Source organism: Danio aesculapii, chromosome 24 (assembly GCF_903798145.1).
Source record: "Danio aesculapii chromosome 24, fDanAes4.1, whole genome shotgun sequence".
In the NCBI taxonomy this organism is placed as follows: Eukaryota; Metazoa; Chordata; class Actinopteri; order Cypriniformes; family Danionidae; genus Danio; species Danio aesculapii.
In genome coordinates, this window is record NC_079458.1 from 20,814,805 (window position 1) to 20,839,677 (window position 24,873).

Sequence of the window (24,873 nt, forward strand, 5' to 3'; positions counted from 1 at the left end):
CTCAATGACACATTCAGCTTTTTGTGCACTCAATAGCAATATTTCCGGGTTAGTCGGCCAAGGATACCTACTATTGCTTTGGTTTACACTGCTGTATGTAGTGTACATAATGTCAATTTATGTAGATGAATATTAAAGAACAGCAACACCCTTTACACGAAGCTCGATTACATAAAGGAGTGGAATAATAATCTGACTTCTGTTTCAGATATTGTCCTCCAGGACACAATTGATAATTGTCTCTTTCTTTATTCTGTGACAGTGGCTGATTGGCTGATTGTTCTTTGGCCATGTGAAGCAGCCTGTAAATGTGGCATGGTGGGAAGTGCCATTGTGTGCTCTTCCTCCTAACTTGATCTCATTCCCACACCAAAGAAGTCCTGCTTCGTTCAGCCTTGGAGAGAAGGGCTACAGGAAGCTGAGGAACCAAGTTCCCAAGGACCCCTTTTGCTCTGTCTCTCTTCTTCTCTCTTTGTTTCTCTTTCCGCGTCTGTTTCTAAATGTGTGGGTGTCTGCAAGCATATCCTTATGGGACTATTTAAAAGATGAGTAACTTATTATTGGGAAAACTGACTGTGGTTGATTGTGTTCTTACCCTGAGTAACCCAAAGTTTCTGATTCGCTTGCATATCATGTAATTATTGTAATAATAATGCCATTTATTGAATACTTGTACTTTACTGAAATTATAGAGATGTGATTGATTTGTTTGATGATTGCAAAACTCTATAAAGAGTACTATATATGCATTAAACATTCTGTTGTTAATATTGTTATTGGTTAATAATAGTCTTAAAAGTGGTCTGTCAATATTTCTCTAAACACAACATAGATTATACATAATATAGTCTACAGTGTCATTTTTTGTGTTGGACAATTTGGTCACAATGAAACATTTTCCAGGTGAGGAGCAACATAAAGCAGATAAAAAGATGATCAGATCAAACAGAATGTTCAGATTGGGATAGTCTATTCTTTTAATGAGAGCATGTGTGCGTGTTCCTTGTATCCCTAACATTGTGGGGACCAAATGTCTCCATAAGTATTCAATACCCAATCCAGGCTTATTCTGAAAACGCACCCTTATATATATTGCCGGGGGGCACCAAATACATCCTAGGAGCTACAGTACGTTTTTTTGCAGTTTTTGTATTCGCGAATCCACAAGAGGCCACTGTGTATGCTTTTTGAGATCTCAAATTTCTCTCCCAAGTGCCATTCGTGCCTGCTGTTCTCTTGCTGCTGTCGACTGACTGTTTGACTGACTGAATGACTGACTGACTGATTGATCGACTGACCCACCCTCCTCCTTCACTAAAAAAACCAACCAATAATATTTTAAAAACCACAGATTAACCCGATCACTCATTTCCCTAAACCCAACCAATAGTGTTTTTAAAAGCACAGTTTGACCCGCCCACCCATTTTCCTAAACTCAACTGACAAATTTAAAAAGCTATTCAGAAAAAGCCCCAGTCTGATTTTTACCACATTTTACCACATTCTCACCCAGCTATTTCCTTCTTTTTTGGCTTCTGTTTTCGTCTTACACACTTTCTGGAACCATTCTCCACAGACTTAAACCTTGTTGTCGTGGTCAACTCCACTTTGCGTCTAAAGTCCACCGACATTCATGGTGAGCTAACTGGACAAACTGGTAACAGCAGGAAAGCGTCCTTATGGAGGTAAGTGATCAGCTGGTAAGCGCGAAAAGGAATGGCGTCATACCGCCCCGTGAAATGCAGCCATACGTACTTCTGGCTACATAATTCACGATCTCCAGAAATGTATATAGGGCTACATTTTTAGAACAAACCTGTGTTGTCAATACCAGTACATGCAGATTGTTTCTTGTGAGAGCTTGGGTTTACTGTGTAGTCTTTGTACAGTATACAAATCATTACATCTAAGGCAGGGCTATTCAATTGATGGCCCGCGGGCCGAACCCGGCCCCCTAGGCAATTTGTTCCGGTCCTCCAATTAGTGTGACCAAGACATCAAAAATGAATTTAGTTCAGTCGAAAAACTGCTTCTATAGTTATGAAGTAATGTGCATCTGTTCAATACAGCACAAGCTGCAGTTGCAGGCTGTGTAGAGCGTGAGTCACCATACATTAAGCGAGAGGCGCGGGCAGCTGAAAACATTTGAATATGTTTGTAGAAAAGACGATTAGCCGATTTCACTATTAACTGCCCTTTAATTGGTCACGGTTAATTATCGCAAAGGCTTCTCAGCGCCACGCTTAAGCGGTGAGAGTTGTGCGTGGCTTTCAGTGCAATGTAAACAAAAGATATGTTAGATGTACGAATTATTATTAAAATGATTGTGTATGTATGAACGCTGTTATGAAGCGGACAGGAGACAGAGGTAAGGAAACGTTAGGGTGTTTATTAAATGACAACAAGGAGCACATGAAGGATAGCCAGGAGGATCAGGAATGATGTTGGGGTCTTTTCCTCCGTGGCTGGGTAACAGGAATACACGAGGATGGACAGCACACACCAGATACAGCTGACAGAGGATGACACAGACTTGGAAGGACTGAAAGACAGGACGATTCGGGAGGACCAGGAAGACTAGGAGGAATACAAAGAGAACAGGTAAGTAAATCGTTTGTTTTAGCTGAGGATGACTACGCTGAGTGGTCGCTCAGTTGTCCGCTTTCGTCGAGACGAGCCCGGACAATGAGCGACTGGAGTGCTGTGCTTTATCTGGTGCTCGTGAATGTGATGCAGCTGTGTGCTCATTAGAAGTCAGGTGATGGTGATCTTCGTGAGTGGGGGTCGTGAGAGCCTGACCAATCCATGACAGTACCCCCCTCCCCAGGGCCCGCTCCTGAGGGCCGACACCTCCGACGCCGTGGTGGTCTCCCTCTGCCTCTAGGCGCTGGGAACTCAGGGTGGCTCTCATGAAACTCCACCATGAGACTAGGATCGAGAATATCAGCTCTGGGAACCCATGTCCTTTCTTCGGGGCCGTACCCTTCCCAGTCCACCAGGTACTCCAACTGGCCACCACGACGTCGGGAACGCAAGATCTCCTTCACTGCGTAGACGGCTCCTTCTTCTAGGAGCAGTGGAGGAGGGGGTTCCTCTTCGTGGTCAGGCTCTGTGGAGGGAAGAACAGGATCGTGATAGGGTTTCAGGAGTGATACGTGGAATGTAGGGTGAATACGGTAGTGAGAGGGTAATTGTAGTTTGTAGGTGACGGGGTTAACCTGTTCCACGATGGTGAAGGGACCAACAAATCGGGGACTTAACTTGCGAGAGGGCAGTCGCATGCGTATGTCCCGGGTGGATAGCCACACCTTTTGTCCGGGTGTGTATCTGGGTTCTTCAGACCTTCTCCTATCGGCGGTTACCTTGCTTCGACGGACTGCCCTCTGCAGATGTTGATGAGCCTCGTCCCAGACTCTCTCGCTCTCCCGGAACCAGTGATCCACTGCGGGGACATCAGATGGTTCGCCATCCCAGGGAAAGAGCGGTGGTTGGAAGCCCAGGACGCACTGGAATGGCGTGAGTCCGGTGGAGGGTTGCCGCAGTGAATTTTGGGCATATTCTGCCCAGCCCAAATACTGGCTCCAGGAGTTCTGGTGACCACTGCAGAAGGTCCTCAGGAACCGTCCCACCTCCTGAATCTTCCTCTCTGTCTGCCCGTTGGTTTGGGGATGATATCCAGAAGAGAGGCTGACGGCCACACCTAGGAGCTTGAAGAAGGCTTTCCATAGACGTGAGATGAACTGTGGACCTCTGTCCGACACAATATCTTCTGGAATACCAAATGACCTGAAGACTTGATTAAAGATATTGTCGGCAGTTTCAAAGGCTGTGGGAAGACCTTTCAGAGGGATTAGTTTGACAAACTTTGAGAATCTATCTACTATGACTAGAATACAGGTATTACCTTCTGACGAAGGGAGGTCAGTGATAAAGTCCACTCCTAGGTGTGACCAGGGACGGTTCGGAATCGGCAAGGGATGGAGCTTTCCAGCGGGTAGATGACGTGGGCTCTTGGATTGGGCACAGTCCTTACAGCCCTGAACATATTGCCTCACATCCCTTGCCATGTTTGGCCACCAGAATCGTTGGGATACTAGCGAGAGAGTATTGTTGATCCCTGGATGTCCAGTGCCTAGCGAGGTATGTAAGGAGTGGATCAGATCTACCCGGTGTTCAGGTGGTATGAACTGCCGATGAGGAGGGCATCCCGGCGGAGCAGGGGCTTCCGGAGTGGCAACGACTGGAGGAGCGTTCCAGGTGATCGGACAAATGGAGATGTGTTCGGGAAGAATCTTCGTTGGGAGTTCTTCATGATCGTGATGCTCGTGTAAACGAGAGAGAGCGTCTGCTCTTAGATTCTTGGGTCCTGGACGATAGGAAATGGAGAAATCAAAACGTGAGAAGAAAAGTGACCATCTGGCTTGACGTGGACATAGTCTCTTGGCCTCTTTGATGTATTGGAGGTTTTTGTGATCTGTGATCACCTGGAACGGATGTTTGGCTCCCTCCAACCAGTGACGCCACTCCTCCAAGGCTAGCTTGATTGCTAGAAGCTCCCTGTCTCCTATGCTGTAATTCTGCTCCGCCGGGCTCAACTTCCGAGAGAAATAGGCACAGGGATGCAGTCGGGGCGGTGTATCATGATGTTGAGATAATACTGCCCCGACGCCGGTGGTGGATGCGTCCACTTCCACCACGAAAGGAAGATTTGGGTCAGGATGAGTCAGGAGTGGGGCCCTTGTGAACTCCTTCTTAAGAAGGCGGAAGGCTGCGGCTGCTTCTTTGGTCCACTCCAGTCCTTTGGGTTTACCCTTGAGGAGATTAGTGAGAGGTGATGTAATCCTGCTGTAGTCCTTGATAAACCGTCTATAAAAGTTAGCAAACCCAAGAAACCTCTGGAGCTCCTTAATGGAAGTGGGTTCTGACCAGGATAGAACAGCCTCAATTTTCTTCCCATCCATACGTATACCGGTTTGGTCAATGATGTATCCCAAGAAATGAATCGACTTCTGGTGGAATGAGCATTTCTCCGCTTTGAGGTAGAGGTGATGTTCTCTCAATGTGTGTAGGACCTCCGCAACGTGTTGGCGATGTTCGGCCTCACTCCGGGAGTAAATGAGGATGTCATCTATGTACACTATTACACAGTGGTGAAGAAACTCCCGGAGGACTTCATGAATGAAGTTTTGGAATACGGAGGGGGCGTTGACCAGACCGTAAGGCATGACCTCATATTCATAATGGCCAGTAGGGGTCACGAATGCTGTCTTCCATTGGTCCCCCTCACGTATTCTTATCAGATTATACGCGCTGCGGAGGTCCAATTTAGTGAAGACTTTAGCTTCTCGGAGCTGTTCCAAAGCGGCTGGTACCAGAGGAAGGGGATATCGGTATTTTACTGTACCGTTATTTAGGACCCTGTAGTCGATGCATGGACGCAGCCCTCCGTCCTTCTTGGCCACAAAGAAGAAGCTTGAGGCGGCTGGTGATTTTGAGTGACGTATGTACCCCTGACTCAGAGCCTCCCTTATGTAATCTTCCATTGCCTGATTCTCTGGAAGCGAGAGCGGGTAGATCCTACCTCTTGGCAACTGGGCATCTGGAACTAGGTCGATCGCGCAGTCCCATGGCCGATGCGGCGGTAGCTGGGAAGCTCTCTTGGGGCAGAAGACATCATGAAAGGAGCTGTACTCCTTAGGAATGTGGATAGACTGCTTCTCAGGAGGGCTCTCGACCGATGTTGCAAACAAAGAAATGGGGTTCCGACCTTGAAGAGGGAGATTTGGAAAACAGGCAGGTGTACATCCAGATCCCCATTTCTTTATCTCTCCTGTGCCCCAAGAGATGATGGGATCGTGCTTCACCAGCCACGGGCGCCCTAGAATGATGTCCATATTTGCACCCTCCAGAACCAGAAATTGAATCCTCTCTTGATGTAACAACCCCACTTGAAGAAGGATGTCTTCGCATTGTCGATGGATACGGGTCGAAGATCGAGTGCACTGGGTTATCGGTTGTATCTGGTATATATGCGAGGACGCCTCAGTACGGAGGTGGAGTTGACGACAGAGGGATTGGGAGATGAAGTTCCCTGCTGACCCGGAGTCGATGAGGGCTGTGACAAGGAGAGAAATAGAGGCAGTAGTTATTTGTACGGTGGTAGTAAGTGGTTTACATTGTTCAATATTCGTACTGAATACACTCACTGAAGTCCGAATGGGACGAAGGGGACACTCCATACGGGTGTGTCCACTGACACCGCAGTATAGACACAGACCCCGGGTCAGCCTCCTCTGTCGTTCCGCTGATGTCAGTCTTCCAGACTCTATTATCATGGGTTCTGGTTCTGGAGAGGCTGTTGACTCAGGCGATTGGAGGAGTGCAGACGAGGGGGTGATGGTGTCCTGTTGATAGGAACGGAGACGATCGGAACATCGGAGAGAATGTTGGATGAATCTCTCCAGACCCATTGTATCATCTAATGTGGCCAGTTGGATTCGGAGAGTGGGTTCCAAGCCGAGCCGGTACTGTGGTCAACAACGATCTCTCATTCCATCCACTTGCAGCTGCTAGAGTGCGAAACCGGAGAGCATATTCCTGTGTAGATAGAGTACCTTGCTTTAGATGATACAGCTGCTCTCCAGCGGCTACTTCCCCATCAGAACGTCCAAACACCTCTTTGAAATACTCCGTGAAGGTAGTGATGGAATTCATGACCGGCCCGGCTTGGTTCCAGATCGTCTCAGCCCATTTAAGTGCAGGTCCAGAGAGTAGAGATACGATGTAGGCGATCTTCGACTTATCTGTGGGATATAGAGAAGGTTGCATTTCGAATATGAGGGAACATTGTAACAGAAAACCATTGCACTCCCCCGCTCCGCCTGAGTAGGGCGCTGGTCGGGCCATGGGACTGGAAGGAAGGGCCGAAGAAGATATGTGGAGGCGGAAGTGCTCGGTGCTGGTGGTGCGTTGGAAAGTGGAGCTGGTGGCTGTAGAATCCGCTTCAACTGGTCCACCAGCTCTTGAAGGTGATCGGGGGTGCTCATGTTGTCGTCGTTATGGGTCCGGGCTTCTGTTATGAAGCGGACAGGAGACAGAGGTAAGGAAACGTTAGGGTGTTTATTAAATGACAACAAGGAGCACATGAAGGATAGCCAGGAGGATCAGGAATGATGTTGGGGTCTTTTCCTCCGTGGCTGGGTAACAGGAATACACGAGGATGGACAGCACACACCAGATACAGCTGACAGAGGATGACACAGACTTGGAAGGACTGAAAGACAGGACGATTCGGGAGGACCAGGAAGACTAGGAGGAATACAAAGAGAACAGGTAAGTAAATCGTTTGTTTTAGCTGAGGATGACTACGCTGAGTGGTCGCTCAGTTGTCCGCTTTCGTCGAGACGAGCCCGGACAATGAGCGACTGGAGTGCTGTGCTTTTATCTGGTGCTCGTGAATGTGATGCAGCTGTGTGCTCATTAGAAGTCAGGTGATGGTGATCTTCGTGAGTGGGGGTCGTGAGAGCCTGACCAATCCATGACAAACGCAGATGATAACAACAGTTAATCTAAATACTTACATTAAGCTTAAATATACATTTAGACTTGATAACCGTGAAACCATGATTATTCTTCATACTATAATCATATAACCAAAATATACAATTGTTGCATCCCTAATTGTTATGCAGTTCAAAACATATGAATGTGTCTGAATGTAGAAGAAGCCTACTGAAGCAATGCACTGCTTTTGTTGTGCTCTGAAATAAAACATTTGAATGTTTGTTAAAAAAGCCTATTGTACAATGCACTGATATTATGTAGTTTCAAAATACAATATATTAACATTTTAATGTAGAAAATACAACGTGGGTGTCTTAAGGAGCAAAAATACAGCATATTGGCCTCTTATCATATTATCAGTCATATCTCTCCAGCCCTTCGTTTGGGATGCTTTTCATGAACTGGCCCCCATGACTAAACTAATTGAATAGCCCTGATCTATGGAAAGTCCCTAAACAGCTGTACAAATAAGTATGTGCAGGTTTATGTGGTATATGAGGACACGAAATTGCATAATGACATGGGTATGACCTTGTTGTATTATATTAAGTTGGTTTATAAGGACATACCCTGTGTCCTTGTAATTCAAAATGCTTAAAATCATACTTAAAGGGGTTGTTTGACATTCAAAATCTTCCACAGGTTACCTGTGAGTGTTGGGTTTAGGGGAAGGGTTAGGGTAAGTACATTCATTAATTCATTTTCATTTATTCATCAAGGCCTTATCCAGCATATGTTTTACACAGCGGATGCCTTTCCAGCTGCAACCCAGTACTGGGAAACATTCATACACACTCATTCACACACATACACTACGACCAATTTAGTTTATTCAATTTACCTATAGCGCATGTCTTTGGAAAGTGGGGGAAACCAGAGCACCCGGAGGAAACCAACGCCAACACATGTAAAACATGCAAACTTCACACAGAAATGCCAACTGACGCAGTCAGGACTCGAACCAGTGACCTTCTTGCTGTGAGATGACTAGTGAGTGCTATCCACTGAGCCATCATGTTGCCCGAGTAAAGACATATAATAAGCATTTTTTGCACCTACACCTATAGAGAGTCCTTGTAAACCATATATACAAGTGTGTGTGTGTGTGTGTGTGTGTGTGTATGTTGAGGATAGGGATTCTTAAAGACACACCTGTAACCTCCACTGCTGTATCTAGATGTATATGTTCTCCTGTCAGCAGGTGTGTGGCAGAGCAGCGGTACGTTCCTGAATCCTGTGCAGTCAAATTCTTCAGCCTAAAGTGCAGAGTGTGCGAGAACTGGCCCTCCATGAGCTCCCCATCAAGACCCAAAGCTTCGTCCCAAACTGTGATTTGACTGGTTATTCTGGACCATGACAGGTCTGAATAGAGATGCCTATTGGCTATACATAGCAGACGAAGGTCACCACCCTCTTTAGGCTCTTCCTCTAAAGATGCAACAAGGCCTTCTTTGACATCTGTGAAGGTGGACAAAAGTTTGACAGGTTTGGTACAGTGATACTGAACAGCACATTCAGTCCTATTGGAAACAAAAAGTCTTGGAACAGCACAGAGAGGCCATTTTGAAGTGTTGACAAAGCAGCATTTTTTGTAACCTTTGATGACAATGTTGAATAGCCATTGTCAGTGCAAGTAGCAATAAGACGCTAGTGTAAAGGCGCGCTATTTACTTTAGCTATTTGAAATTTCCCGTGGAAACCGCTCGAGGGTTTCCTGATGGAAGATAATGTTTATCTTTCCCGAACACCACCAGCGTTCCCCAAATAATGCGGCGCACGAGGAGGCAGTTTGATAAGAGCCACAGGTTCCTGTTCACTCCTCCACCCTGTCGCTATGACAACAGTCAGGATGGGCTACATCCACTGTGGCCGAATTTAGCACAGCTTGAAAGCAAACCCTCGAAAACAAGGGGACAGAGGAGGGCGGGATGAGAAGAAGAATGGGAGGGGGAGAGGGAGCATGGAGAACAAGGTAAAATGTTGACTTATATAAAATACCTGTGACATAGAAAGGAATGTCTAGTTCATCTCTGCCTAATAGGTTGGATGTGACACAGCGATAGATGCCAGAAACCAGTGCTTCACCAACTGTCAGAACTCCAACAGTCTGTGGAAAAAGAAACAACCGTTGCATGCAAGCAAAGGTGCAAACAAAACACTGCTGGAAAGTTTCAGACCATGTGATTTCCTTAAGTAGGACATGTTCCTGGATCAACTTCTATTGTTGGTCCAGGAACTGCATTCATCAAACAATCAGAGCTATAATACAATCCCTACTCAAACCCTAATCTTGCTCAATCAGCGATAACTTTTCTTGATAATAATGTCAATCAAGGACCAACAGTGACCAAGTTCTCACTGGGAAAACTGTGTTAAGATTTTTTTTAAAGGACAAACCTAAACGATTTTCCTCAATTACTCATAGCCACAAAATTTGAGCCAAAAATTAGGTTTTATATAGTGACCATAAACTTGCCACAGGCTGATGACTATGAAAAGTTCTGTTCTTGTTCAGAAAATTGTTCTCTTGCTATCAGATTATGTTCCTGTTATGTCTGCTATATGAAGTTTACTGGTTTCTTATCAAATGCTTACAAGTTGAGATACATCCTCATTTGGGACAGAATCAACAACTTTTAAGGGTTGATGATTTATCATGAATAATGGTTCGCTTCTCATAATGTGAGGTTCTCCCCAATTCACCCCATGATTCTTATACACTACCTGACAAAAGTCTTGTCGTTGATTCCAATTGTAAGAGCAACAAATAATAACTTGACTTCTGGTTGATCATTTGGAAAAGTGGCAGAAGGTAAATTTTTCTGATGAATCATCTGTTGAATTGCATCCCAATCATCACAAGTACTGCTGAAGACCTACTGGAACCTGCATGGACCAGCGATTTTTAGAGAAATCAGTCAAGTTTGGTGAAGGAAAAATCATTGTTTGGGGTTACATTCAATATAGGGGGCGTGCGAGAGATCTGCAGAGTGGATGACAACATCAACAGCCTGAGGTATCAAGACATTTGTGCTGCCCATTACATTTCAAACCACAGGAGAGGGCAAATTCTTCAGCAGGATAGTGCTCCTTCTCATACTTCAGCCTCCACATCAAAGTTTGTGAAAGCAAAGAAGGTCAAGGTACTCCCAGACTGGCCAGCCCAGTCACCAGACATTATTGAGCATGTCTGGGGTAAAATGAAGGAGGAGGCATTGAAGATGAAACCAAAGAATCTTGATGAACTCTGGGAGTTCTGCAAGAACGCTTTCTTTGCTGTTTCAGATGACTTCAGATGACTTTCAAAGCAGAGATGTATGAATGCAATCGTCTAAGCTCATGGGAGTCTGTTAAGTGACAACACTTAAGTATAAACAAAGTCAGACCTTACTGTCCTAATTAAATAATTCAAAATCAAGACATGATCATATTTTATTTTGGTAAAATAAGAGTAATCTAGAGGCCTTTACCTTTCATATAAGCCACTTCTGATACCAAATGATCAACTAGAAGTCAAGTTATTATTTTTTGTTCCTAAAGCTTGAATAGGCAACAAGACTTTTGTCAGGTAGTGTACAAGGGTGTTCTAATATTTGTCATACTCTTACTGTCTGAGATCCATCCCCGATCTCTCCTCATGGGAATAGGGAACAAATTTTGGCAGCTGGACTGCTTACCTTCAGATTCTGTCCCCCCAAGTTTCATCCACAAGGATTTTCAAACATTTATAAAATTGATACTAGTTTCAATCCATCCCAAAATGATACTGAATCCACATTGTTTAAGTCTTTACAGCAACATATCTTTCCATAGGAATAGGGGAATCTGTTCTGAAAGATTGCTTGTCACTTGATTGAGTTTTCCCCCATGTTCCTAATCCAAGGAGATGTTAATATTAACTCACAATGGTTATTATCTGTTCCAAAATGGAACTGAACCAACAACATTTAAGCCATAAAATCATCATGTCTGTTTATAGTAATAGAAAACGGATTCAGCCGAATTGCTTGCCATCACATTCCATTCCCCCACATTTCTTAGACAAGAAGGTTTTAATGTGTACTGTATCAATCAGATAGTTGCAATTATACCAAAAGATCCAAATTAGAATAGAAATAACAGCAAATTTTTTTATATACAGAGATTTAACATTTATCAAAATACTCACTCCCAGGGCCATTTATATTGAAGTTGACCGCACCATGTTGGTGTTTTCTAACATCTACTTTTTAGGATGTGGGTCGTTTGCCCAATGCTCAACCCCCAACCTGGAGGACCAGCACATATACTACGGACAATTTAGCTTACCCAAATTCACCTTTAGTGCATGTCTTTGGACTTGTGGGGGAAACCGGAGCACTCAGAGGAAACCCATGTGAACGTGGGGAGAGCATGCAAATTCCACAGAGAAATGCCAACTGACCCAGCTGAGGCTCAAATCAGCAATCTTTTTGCTGTGAGGTGACAGTGCTACTCACTGAGCCACCAAGTGGCCCCCACCAATTAATACTACTAATTCTAATTAACGAGTACCAGTTTGATTCCAACAGTTAGGTTTCTCACCATTGGATTCTGTCCTATAGGATCTTATACAAGGTGGTTCATTCATCTAAATGTTTTAAGTCATGAAACCAACATGTTTTTTTCAATAGGAATGTAATGTATTCTACCAGGCAGATTGCACCACATAAGATTATGTTGTTGTTTCTTATAGAAGAAGGTTCTAATATTTAACAAACTAATACTTGTTAACATACATCCCCATACAGGACAGAATTAAGACCATAAAATCAACATGGGATGATTTCTTCATGGGAATTGGGAAACTTATTCAGAGAGTTGCATGTTGTCATATTCTATTCCCTCTAAGTTTCCTATACAACAAGGTTCTAATATTTGCTGTGTTTATTAAGGTATTGGAAGAGGAGGAGTATCTAATATTAAGACCTATGATACATAAAAGGTTAAGATCTAAGGTTAAGATCCTTCACCAAACAGGGTAAAATCAACAACTTTCAAGTTATGAATTCAGTGTGTTTCTGTGGGCCTAAATTCATGTCATCAGTTTCCCCCATCCCTCTTACACAATGCCTTTCTAAAATTATTTGTTATTGTTGCATTTGTTTGTATTATTTTATTGCTGTTCCAACACCAACAAGGATGCAGACTCAGGAACAAGTGGGGAGAATGAAGATGGAGTATTCTCCAAATAATAAATCATTTAATGTTGTTCCAGTAATCAGAGAGGAAGGACACCTGCCTATCCACCTCCAGAACGAACCACTACTGCAGCTTGATTGCTGTTATCTTGAGGCCTTTGGCAGAACACATAATTCCACAGAATGGGGAGACCTGCTTTTGGGAATCCCAAGGGAGTTCTTGTGTGCCCTCTCCTGTATCATTTGGCATGTCCCCTATGATCAGTCCTCCCACCAGAACACTCACCTTATTCTTCCCTTCTAACACTTCCTGTCTGTGGCTGATGATCAAGATGGGATTGTGGGTGGACGTGACTTCGGTCTTCTCTCTGACTGCAGTCCAGGACGAAGGAGGAGGCTTCTCACATCTTAGAGAGAGAGAGAGGAAGACAGAGGACGAGAAAAAGGAAGAGAGACAGCACTCTCAGTTCACAAGTGTAGTGATGTCACAAGACAGATGTGTGGCGCAGCTGCAGCCCGAAAGCGGAAACTTCCGATCGCAGGTCTCTTGGGAATTCATTTTTCACTCTAGTCATCTTATGGAATTTCTTTTGGAATTCTGTGTGTGTGTGTGTGTGTGTGTGTGTATGTGTGTGTGTGTCTATCTATCAGGATACAGTGACACTCGTTTAGAGTGTTCCATAATTAGCAGTGTGTAGGGTTTGGATGTGTTCCCTTTCCTGCCTGTAAACCATCCCAGGCCATGCTTCCGAAGTTCCGAACTTTTGCACACCAACTTCTAGGCATTTATATCTTATCCAGGCCACTTCCAAAAGGTCTCTTATCTCTGGGGCAAGGTTGTGGTGGGCCGTGGTGATGGGTATTTGTCCGTGACTGTGTGCCCACCGCCCTGTTACCCCTCCCTGGCTTTGACGACTCTCTCTGATTGCTCTTCCTATTTGGCTAAGACAGTGAGTGTTCTGTCCTCGTACGTCCCACCCTGATCATGACACTTCTCAAACACACAGTCCACTCTCCCACGGCTCTACGGGAACAGGCACCCACTCACTCTCTCATACACAAACGCACACACACGTGTCGGTTTTGGTGGTTTATGAGGACTCTCCAAAGGCATAAAGTATTTTATTCTGAAAAAAAAAACGCTTATTATTGTGGTCTTACCCTGATTTTTTACAAATATTTTTAATTACATTTTTAATTACCTCCTAAACCACCTCAACATTGTAATACTAGGCATGGCAAAGCAAGGCAAGGCAATTTATATAGCACATTTCATACACAATGGTAATTCAAAGTGCTTTGCATAAACAGGAATAAAAGAAGCAACAAAATAAAAATGATTCAAAGAATTAAAACAGATAAAAACAGATTAAAATGTGTTAAACAGGTAATAAAAGAATCAAAAGAAAAGAAAGACATAATATAGTGCGATCTGTCGAATGTACAGTAGCACAGTGCTCATTCAGTAAAGGCACAGCTAAACAGATGGGTTTCAGTCTCAATTTGAATGTGCCTAATGTTGGAGCACTTCTGATCATTTCTGGAAGCTGTTTCCAACAGGGGGCGCAGTAGCTGAAAGCGGATTCACCCTGTTTTGACTGAACTCTTGGAATTTCTAATTTATTGGATTCTAAAGATCTGAGTTAGCTGTTAGGTTTGTATCCAGTGAGCATATCTGTAATGTATTGAGTTCCTAGGCCAGTGTAGAGTCAGTGTAAAGACCTGAGGACAGGTGTGATGTGCTCTGATTTTCTGGTTCTGGTCAGAATCCTGACAGCATCATTCTGTATGAGCTGAAACTGTCTGACTGTCTATTTGGGAAGGCTGGTGAGGAGTCCATTACAGTAATCCGCTCTGCTGGTGATAAAAGCATGAACAAGTTTCTCACTGGAAACAAAGCATCTAATTCTTGCAAAAATTTTGAGATAATTTACTAACCGATTTGACATGACTATTGAAATTCAGATCTGACTCCAGAACCACACCTAGATTCTTGACCTTATTTTTTGTTGTTTGACCCTTACAGCCAAGATACGCGTTCACCTTGAGAACCTCATCTCTTTTCCCAAATGCAATGACTTCAGTTTTCTCTTTGTTTACCTGAAGAAAGTTTAATACTAAGGTGATACTCATGTCATTACACAAATTTGTGTCCTCGTAAACCACCAAAACCAATACATACTGTACACACAGAGCTAGAAAGACAGGGACTTCAAATTCACATTAGTTTTAGCACAATCATTCTCACCCATTCTGCATTCACCCGTAACCTGTGTGCCTGCGTACAGTATTATGAACTGAACTGAGTGGGCTGTCATGAAATCTACTGTTTTATTTTCTGTCTAGAATAGCATCAAATCAGTAAAAAAATTTTTATAGTTTGCCAATATTTCAGCGACACCTTTGTGCCATCAATAGAATTGTCACAAATGCAACCAAACAGACCATATTTTACAAATAATTTCAAGCAAATTTAATGTAAAAACAAATACATTTGATATGAACACATACATTAGATATTAAAAATACATTTTTATCAGCGTTTTTGTCTTTACACATTTGGCAATTACTAGGATTTACCATAAGTAAGTTAGTTGTATAAAATTATTAAATATTAGAATCATATATTACTCATAGACAATCTGTATAAAAAAGGACGAATCACATTGGGAGAGACCCGTAGAGTAGAAACAAACACACTATTACTCACTCAACACACAAACACTTGCATGCATGCATTCAAACAAGCAGGATCCGTTTTCTTTTTTCAGCACAAAATAAAGCGATTGTAATACACAGCATCACCAGTGGAAGAGCGTTTATCATTAATTTCTGGCCCATCAGAACTCCTACACAGCAGGCATTCTGGGCCAGATCTAGTCTGGAGAAGGAAAAAACGAAACAGGAGAAATCCAAATAGCGAGCCTCGGCTTTGTCTGCCCTCCTCGGCTCACGTCAAGATAGTAGACATATGATATTTTCATCTGAACTCACAGCTTTTGTGGATGTTAGAACTATAACTGATGGGTCTGGGCTTTGGAGATTGAGGCTTGGTTCATACATCCTTTATAGTACCACTCAAGAACACAAAAAGCAAAAGCAGCACCAGGCAGTGTATGGATTGAAGGATCAGAGAGTAGAAGAGCAGAAAAAAACTGTCTCTGAACAACAACAAAAAAAAAAGAAAAAAAAGAAGAAGAATAAATTAGACTGTAGTTCCAGGGGTGCAGAGAAAAATCAACCTCTCCGTCCTGTGTGATCCTCGTAGGATGGCATGCTTTTAGTCACGTCTCTTGGGTGGCTGGATGAGGCGGTTGTTGGGTTATTTGACAGGTGAGAGAGGGGGAATGGTAAAGTGGGACGGAGGGTGAGTGTGTGTGTGTGTGTGTGTGTGTGTGTGTGTGGGATCAGGGACTCTCAAGAATAGATCAAGCTCCTGAGGAAGCGGACTGTGCCACGTTTGAAGACGGAGGGACAATCACGCTGCTGGGAAGCTGTCTCGCGTCGGGAGGAAGCCAAACAACGAGAGGAAAAGCGCTCTGATTTTTCGCACAGGAAGCCCGTCTGCGCCTCCTGCCTGGCTGAGATAAGAGTGCTGCTGTTCCCATGGCCGAGCTCAAGCCCATCCAGCCGCTATCAGGCCGGCCCGGCCCACAACTCCACTCTCCCTGGGCCTCCTCCACCGCAGCGTCAGGCCAGCCGCGCCGGGCCGCTATAAAGAATAAGGGCCTGAGTCAGGGTCCAGCCAGTCAAGACCTCTCAACAGAACGTACATATAATACCTTTCAATCATCAAGCTTTACACAGTGCTTTCATTCTTTTTTATCATATATCATTTAAGTGAAGACATTACCAGTTTAAATGAACATGCAAGTGCTGTCCCATATGGAATCTGCGAGCATTTTTAGGATTTTCAGGAACAATTTTAGCAGGAATGGATTTTAAAATGTTTTTAAATGTTATTAATGATGAGTGTTCCAATTCTGAGGTCATTTATGGCCGTAGATTCCATGTGAGCCAGCAAATAGGATACCAGGATTTCTTAAAGAAACAGTTCATCCAAAAAAAAATGTTGCAAACTTTATTGTGCAGGGCTATTGTCTGTAATTAAAAGGAGACCCAAAAAACATGTTTGAAATAAAAACAACAAACATATGAGAGATTTTTTTCACTTTCCTTTTGTTTTGTCTGAATTACGTTTTTAACCATATGGAACACCAAAGCATTTCTTAAAGCGATAGTTCACCCAAAAATGTATATATATATATATAATGTGTGTGTGAAGGGAAATTCCTTAACTTGAACTATAGAAAAAAAAACTTTGATTATGTCAAATAAACAAACAAAAAGTGATTATAAAAGTATATAATATAAAAAATTATTATAAAAATATATTATATAAAAAGTATAACATATTTCACTTCCCTTAATATTAACTAGAGCAATTAAAACATAATAAAAATGATATATTATACCAAAACATTTCTTAAAGAGACAGTCCACCCAAAAAGTTGTTCTAAACCAGTATGGAGGATTAATATCTAAAATAGTATAATAAAGAAATAATATAATGTAATAATGATATAAAAGAAATATTAACTGAAATAATAATAAAAAGGTTATAAAAGCTAAGCTGCCAAGAGTTTATTTTTCCAAACAAAACTAAAGAAGCAATTTATAGACAATTTTATAGACGTTGTGCTTTAGTAATTAAAACTTCTTACCAAATTAAAAACAAAAAATAACAATAAAAATAAATACAAATAAAAATATCAAATAATAACTATTTAATATTATATAAATATTAAATAATAAACATATTAGTTTTATATAATTATATTATTTAATATTATTATATTATTTAATTATTATAATTATTATAATATAATTATATTTATTATAATAATAGTATTAAATAATAACATAAAAAGTATTAAACAATAAAATTTTTAACAATAAACAATATTTGTACAAATTTATACCAAAACTGAAACTTTCTTCAGCAGAACAAAATATATATTTTTTACGTTAATTGAATAATTACATAAGTGGCATTTTTAGGGTGTACTATCGCTTTAAGAGTGCAAGAGTGAAGGTCGGCTGGCACATACAGGGAGTCTGTTTCATTATTCCAGCCAACAAGACTTTTCCTCTCAGCGATATTTCATTTTTAGTTCTTTTAGGAAGCACTCAAAGAATAGGCCAAGAAAATATCGCCAATCTAACATGTCACGGTCGGTGGCAGTACAATAAGGGGAAGCATGACCTAAAAATGGACAAATTTGGACTAGAAACGGCAGTGTCACACTGTGGCATCACATGTTTTGGATTTCTTTAAGTCGAAACACTGCAGACAAAAAAAAAACTTTTTTCACTTTTGAGATTTTGGGCCATTTGGTGTTTTTTTGTCTAACCGATATAAAACTTCTAAAAAAATATATATAATAATAATAATAATAATAATAATAATAATAATAATAATAATAATAATAATAATAATATATACATATATATATATATATACATAAAATATATACATATTTTCCCTGTGCAAATTTTATACAACAATTTATTCTACCAAAAAATATACTTTTACTTTTTTATAATAACTGCTTTGTATATTTGCATATTTGTATTTACATATTTTGGGTTTTCTTTATCATTGTATCATTTTTATTATATATAAATCTTATATTGTATATTATATAATATCTATATATTGTATATGTTTATACAACAGTTTTGTCTGGTTCTTGAATCTGATTAACTGATATCCATGCTATATTCTGCAATATAAGCACTCATGCAGCCTCTTCACACTTGTGTATTACTCTGCCCACATAGAGTGATAGAAGATCAATAAACTCACTACAGTTGGACAAATATAGCAGCTGTTGGACAACATAATGTACTTTTGAGGCTTTTTTAAGGTGAAAATGTAGTTGTTTAGATTGCAACTATGTAGTTTATTTACAAGAATAGTGCCTTTATTAAAATATTCATATTTTCGGAGATTCAGCACATCAGCGGCCATCAGCTTGTCAAAAGGGTATATGCGGAAGTATGCGGAAAAGGGTATATGCGGAAGTATGCGGAACTTATGAGAACTTTTAATTTGTCAGTAACCTGGGTTAAGCACTTCTGATGAACTATATGCCATTACAAAATCCGCGATCTCCACTGGCTGAGTGACATCCAATATAAAGTGGGTCTCAGATTGTACAAGAAGCACTGCATAAAATTACATTTGCATGTTGTAGTGCTGTATATATAGTATAGTAATCTGGTGGTGTTTGGGCTGCTTTAGCTTTTCGAGATTAATTATTGTGATCTCCGGATTGCAACAGAGAAATACTGGGAAATCTCAGTAGACTGATGACATTTCATGCCGTTCAGCCTTATAATCTTAAAATGTGAGCAAAACCACCTGTTTTGTCATCACTTTAGACATTATGCTAGAGAATCATTCAAATACTTGCTCTATTGTGACTTTTGTGAACTGGCAACGGCTTTTGATGATCTGACGTCAGCTGCAGATGTGAATGAATGATGGAAGAATGTAGTTCCTCATACAAAAGGATTTTGAGACTCTCCATGTTTGATTTTCTTTTTTATATAAACGATTATGCCGTCAAACTGTTGTATAAACGCAATATCACAAGAGTAGCAGTGTGATACGGCTGTATATTGTCACTGGTGGGACATTATGGCACGCACGCCTCCAGTGCCAATATACAACCATATCACACAGCTACTCGTGCTAAATTGGTCATATATATACTATATATATAAATTTACAATTGTACAATGCTTGATTCAGAGAGAAAGAAATTGTAAACAATTTTTTATATTTGATGAGATTATCTTTATATTTAATATCTCTCTGATTCATGAGCATGAATAAAAACAGTAAAAGTAATACAATTCTAGCTTATCACAGTATTTTCTCAATTCTAGTGATAACCTTTGACTCTAATATAGCCATAAAAAGAACCAAAATTGTGAACCTCACTTAACGTTTCAGCTTTTTGTGAAAGAAATCTACACAAATTACTGTATAATATTTAAATAAATATTGTCTCATTTTCATATTTAAACAATATTTGAGTAAAAAAAAAAAATTCTTAACATAATCAATCAAATGAGGAAGTATGGCGATGACTAGAACTTTTTACCCTGTTGACTTGCAGTGTCTTGCCTTAAAGAATGTCTATATGGGAGTGAAGCTTCTGTGAGTAAGGCTTGCTAAACATTTCTCATGAGAACGGTGGATATGTGGTGTGTCAGAGATTGAAGAAGGCATGGCAGGATGCGTCTGAGCAATCACAATAATAAACAGCCAGCATTCTGCACAGGAAGTTCATTAAATCATAGTGTTTGATTTAGAAAAATGAACAAATCGTGCCTGTAAGCACGGAACTGGCTTCTTTTGAAGTGCGTTTTCTTTTCTCTCTCTCTCGGCACTTTCAACTCGGGAGTTAAATTCAGTTCTGTGACTGTACCAGGCACACATTCACACAAATACAAACACATCCATACACACCAGTGTCTGCATACACACAAAAAATGAATAGAGACGCACACATGAAAGGCCTTCTCAAGCATCTGTTCTACAGGCTAAGAGGAAACCCTGTCTGAACACATGCTGAATTAGACAAAACAGGTCTCTATTCACAAACACACACACACACACACAGACGAGCATGCGTATGTGTGAGAGTGTGTAAATATAGACATGTCTCCACTCATATGTGCAGTCATTCTAAAAAAAACACACTTCAAACACACTGTGACCAGGTACAGTGTGAAATAACTGCGCTTTTAGGACATTACGCAATGGTAGAGAGGATATCTAACTTAGTCTGGTGTGGGAAATCCAAGCCTAGCAGATTGACATTGTCTAGCGCTGTGTTTTTTCACCTGGATCAAATGCTAAATTAAAAAACGACTGGGTTTGTTTGGCGCTGGCCCAGTATTCTTGACTGTATCCCTTTCCTATGTGACTAAAGAGCAACGAGGACATGATTAGTCAGTCATTGGGGGGGGGAAATGTTTTCACATTTAGCAGCTCGCTGTAATGCTTTCACTTTTATAAAAAGTGCAGGGCTGTTTTTACATGGGTTTGTGTCAAATATGCAGTGGCGGTTCTGGGGGGGCAGGAGGCGCTGGTGTCCCCGTGTCAACAAGCTTGGTCGCATACTTTTTTTTGGATGCGTATGACGCGTATGTGCTGTGCCCATCAGTTTTCCACATTTGTCAGAAGTTAAGACCCAAAATGACACACACTGTCAAAAAAATTCGTAATTTTACGTTTTTTTCAGCAGCTGGGGTTAAATTACGGAAATGTATTATAAAATAACAGATGTTAAATTACAGAAATTTACTGTAGAATAACAGATGTTACATTACAGAAATTTACCAGAAATTTTAATTTAAGGAAATTTCCGTAATTTAACGTCCGTTATTCTACGGTAAATTTCTGTAATTTAACGGCCGTTATTCTACGGTAAATTTCTGTAATTTAATGTCCAATTATCTACGGTAAAATTCCGTAATTTAACGGCCGTTATTCTACAGTAAATTTCCGTAATTTAACATCCGTTATTCCACGATAAATTTTTGTAATTTAATGGCTGTTATTCTAAGGTAATTTTCTGTAATTTAACGGCCGCTATTCTACGGTAAATTTCTGTCATTTAACTGCCATTATTCTACAGTAAATTTCTGTAATTTAATGGCTGTTATTCTAAGGTAATTTTCTGTAATTTAACGGCCGCTATTCTACGGTAAATTTCTGTCATTTAACTGCCATTATTCTACAGTAAATTTCTGTAATTTAATGGCTGTTGTTCTAAGGTAATTTTCTGTAATTTAATGGGCATTATTCTGTAGTTTGTGATGTATGTTACAGTGTGACCCCTAAAAGTACAAGTGACCCCTGCCTGGCCCCTCCAGTTACTCTGGTCTAGAACCGCCACTGCAAATATGGACAAACCAACTGTTAGGTGCGATTTTTTTAATGTCATTCTTAAAGAGATAATTCACCCAACAATGAAAATGTACTCAATTCTTACACTCAAGTGGTTGCAAACCTTTACGAGTTTGTTTTTTTGTTGAACACAAAAGAAGATATTTTGAAAAATGTTGGAAATCTGTAACCATTGACTTCCAAAGTAGGAAAAACAAATACTATGGAAGTCAATGGTTACCGGTTTTCAACATTTTTCAAAATATCTTCTTTTGTGTTGAACAGAACTAAAAGAAACTCAAATAGGTTTATGACAAGTAAAGTTTGCGTGATGATCAGTTTTGGGTGAACTATCCCTTTAAAACTGTCCCTATTTGATCCAAAATTGAGTCAAAACCTAGCATTTTTAGAGTGTTATTTTGAAATGAGTCCATGATAAAAAAGAACAAGTGCATTGATTGATCTTTTTTCCAATGTTTGGGTGTTTAGTGTGGATGGTGAACTTACAGGCCTTTTGGAGGGCACGGATGCCACAGCCATTGGATTTGAGGTGGTGGGACGCCATGAGAGGTGCAGTGCAGGGCTTGTCTGCTGCCCCGCTGGACTGTCCCAGGCTGCTGAGAGGATACACTCTTCTCTCCAATCTGGGGCTTCACTGTGAACGAATTCAGGGAGAAGAGAAAAGACAATCAGGTCACAATGTCATTGTAAAATAAAATAAAATTAAATAAAATAAAAAAAAACATTTATTAAAGTAGTATGTTAATTTAAAATTAGTAGACAGTCTTGCTTATTATGCTAAATATTCAAATGAATAACCTATCAAAATAAACACTTTTTTGATGGTCCTCTTTGATCAACCATCAGTTAAAGATAGAAAAAAAAAGAAAAAAATTACCTAATAATTAATAATTATATACTGATCTGTTTTAATAAAGGAAATAAAAAACAACAAAGTAATAATAATGTTTTTCCCTAAAAATAATCACATACCTTGCTTAGAACATTCACCAACCAATCACAATCAAGTAATTTAATCAAAGCTGATTCTCACCATTTACCACCAGTGTGATGGTGAGGTTCTGGAAAAGCCCATACTGCTGGATCCCAGTAAGGATAGTATAGATTCCTGCATCCTCTTCTGCGACATCCCGAATGACCAGAGAAAACCCATCCACATGATAACGGGAGCATCGTTCGGCTGCCACCATCCCATCCTTCAGCCTAAACACACATTCAGCTGTTGAGATCTTCTCCTTTTGAACAAAAACATCACTCTTGATCACTTCAGATTTTTTTTTTTACCAGATGATTTCAGGTACAGGGAAAGCCTTTAGTTTTGGAGTAAGGCGGAAAGATTTCTGTCCTGCAAAAGCCTGAACGACGGGGCCATTTCTGTGCTTGAGTCGAATAAAAGGCTGGTCTGCAAAAATGAAAATAGGATGGTCAAAAATGCTGAATTACAATCCATCTTTTGTTATTATGACCATGTGTTTTAAGTTTTAAGTTAAGTTTCAAGTTTTTCAATTATGCTTGGTTATATGCCTCAGTGAACCAATTTTAAATATTTAATTCAATTAAATCTAATTTATTTGAGAGATATTAAGTGATTCTCAATGACATTTGTGATATTAAATAAATAGTGACAGGTTTGCTTTTCTGCACCTATTAATGGATGACCATGAAATTTTTATTTTACTGTTTAGGTTCCATGTGCGAGCCAGTTCATCTAGTTTTACAGACTCCTACAATTGCTTTTTTTAAAGAAATATGTTTCGTGAACAACTTACACTGTCTGTCGGTGCTCTAGATTTGCTGGTTTCAAACTGATAAATTCATATTTCTGGCGCAAACATGCATTCACAATGGTATCACCCAATATAGGGGTGGTCAAATGTATATTGAAGTTATCTATTATTTTAATTATTAATATTATTTAAGATACAGATCAGAGCAAACAATTTCTTAACTATTAAAGGGCAGACCCCCGTATACATCCTGTTTTGATGTCCTTCAGGAGGGATCAAGCGTTAATTGGGGGGGCCAGACACCCCCAAATCCCCCTGTTATTCACATCCTGGTTATCAAGATGACTGAAAAACAATGAATTGCAATTTAAGCCAAGGCATATATGAAATTTGGTGTCGTTGCTTTGAAATGTTTTGTTTTTAGATGCATATAATGTTACTTATAATTTAGGAGTTTCATTCTTTTTAAGCTAAAAGCCCAGGTTTGGCTCAAATTTAAATCATTAAAGGTGTTAATTTCTATTGTCTATATGGGTTTAAATTTATAGGGATATTACGTAGTGTTGAGCCTAGAAATTAAATTACTTGATTGAGTAATTGAGTTACTTTCCAGACATAGTAATTAAAAAAGGAATTTAAATATAATTGAACTGATGATTTTTTTTTTTAAGTAACATCTCCTGTGCCCATCCATTCAAAAAAAATAAATAAATAATTGCTTCATATAATAAGGTTGTTCTACAAATGATCCTTATACATATTGAAAAATGAGAGAGAGCTTTCTTTGATCCCACAGAACAGCGATATTCAATATACGCTGTAATATTCAATGGTTAAACTGTGAGGGGAATCAGTGCCACTTTTAACAATTTAAGAGAAGTTACTGCCCTACTTCAGTCCCATAAAGGTGAAAAAAATATTAATCTGTGACTGTTTCCAAAACTCACCATAGACAATAACTGTGGTGTTTGTCTCTCGTTTGGATGGACCACTGGTTACTTGACATTTATAAAGTCCTCTGTCTGCTTTGCTCAAGCTGGGGATTGTGAGGACGCTGTAGAAAAGCATGTTGCTTCGGCTCCTTGATATGCGTTTGCTGATAATGGCGGATCCATTAGCCTGAAGGACAAACAAGCAGAGCAAATCGCGTCACAAACCCTCATTTCAGTCCAACACAAACAACATGGTTTTCAAAGGAAATGGGGGCTTAAAGAACAGCTGTCCATTCATTGGCCAATTAACACACTTAATTATTAATTATTAAAGGTACGATGCTTCTGTAGCGTAAAAAAAGCACAAGATTTTACTCAGATTTGGGTTGAAATAAGCCAGCATTTTAGAGTGTAGTTAAAACATTAACTAAAATAACTATCAAGAAAGTACTTTTATTACAATATTTCTTATGTAACTATTTTAAGGATATGTTACTATTTTA

General features: G+C 40.2%; 1 protein-coding gene across 3 annotated transcripts in view; it reads right to left on the reverse strand.

Annotated features, from left to right (window-relative positions):
* The window catches only part of flt1 (fms related receptor tyrosine kinase 1), a 68,238-nt gene that overhangs the window by 23,391 nt on the left and 19,974 nt on the right, over positions 1–24,873 (reverse strand). For 2 of the 3 annotated variants that reach the window (XM_056450388.1, XM_056450387.1), the window contains exons 7-13: positions 24,386–24,557; positions 22,996–23,113; positions 22,745–22,914; positions 22,198–22,345; positions 13,009–13,129; positions 9,562–9,670; positions 8,716–9,021 (exon numbers count right to left, since the gene is read on the reverse strand). In XM_056450388.1, the coding sequence (XP_056306363.1) occupies positions 8,716–9,021; positions 9,562–9,670; positions 13,009–13,129; positions 22,198–22,345; positions 22,745–22,914; positions 22,996–23,113; positions 24,386–24,557 (1,144 nt within the window). Of the gene's footprint in view, positions 1–8,715; positions 9,022–9,561; positions 9,671–13,008; positions 13,130–15,171; positions 16,435–22,197; positions 22,346–22,744; positions 22,915–22,995; positions 23,114–24,385; positions 24,558–24,873 lie in introns of those variants that run through there. The other variant, XM_056450389.1, reaches the window with a different exon arrangement.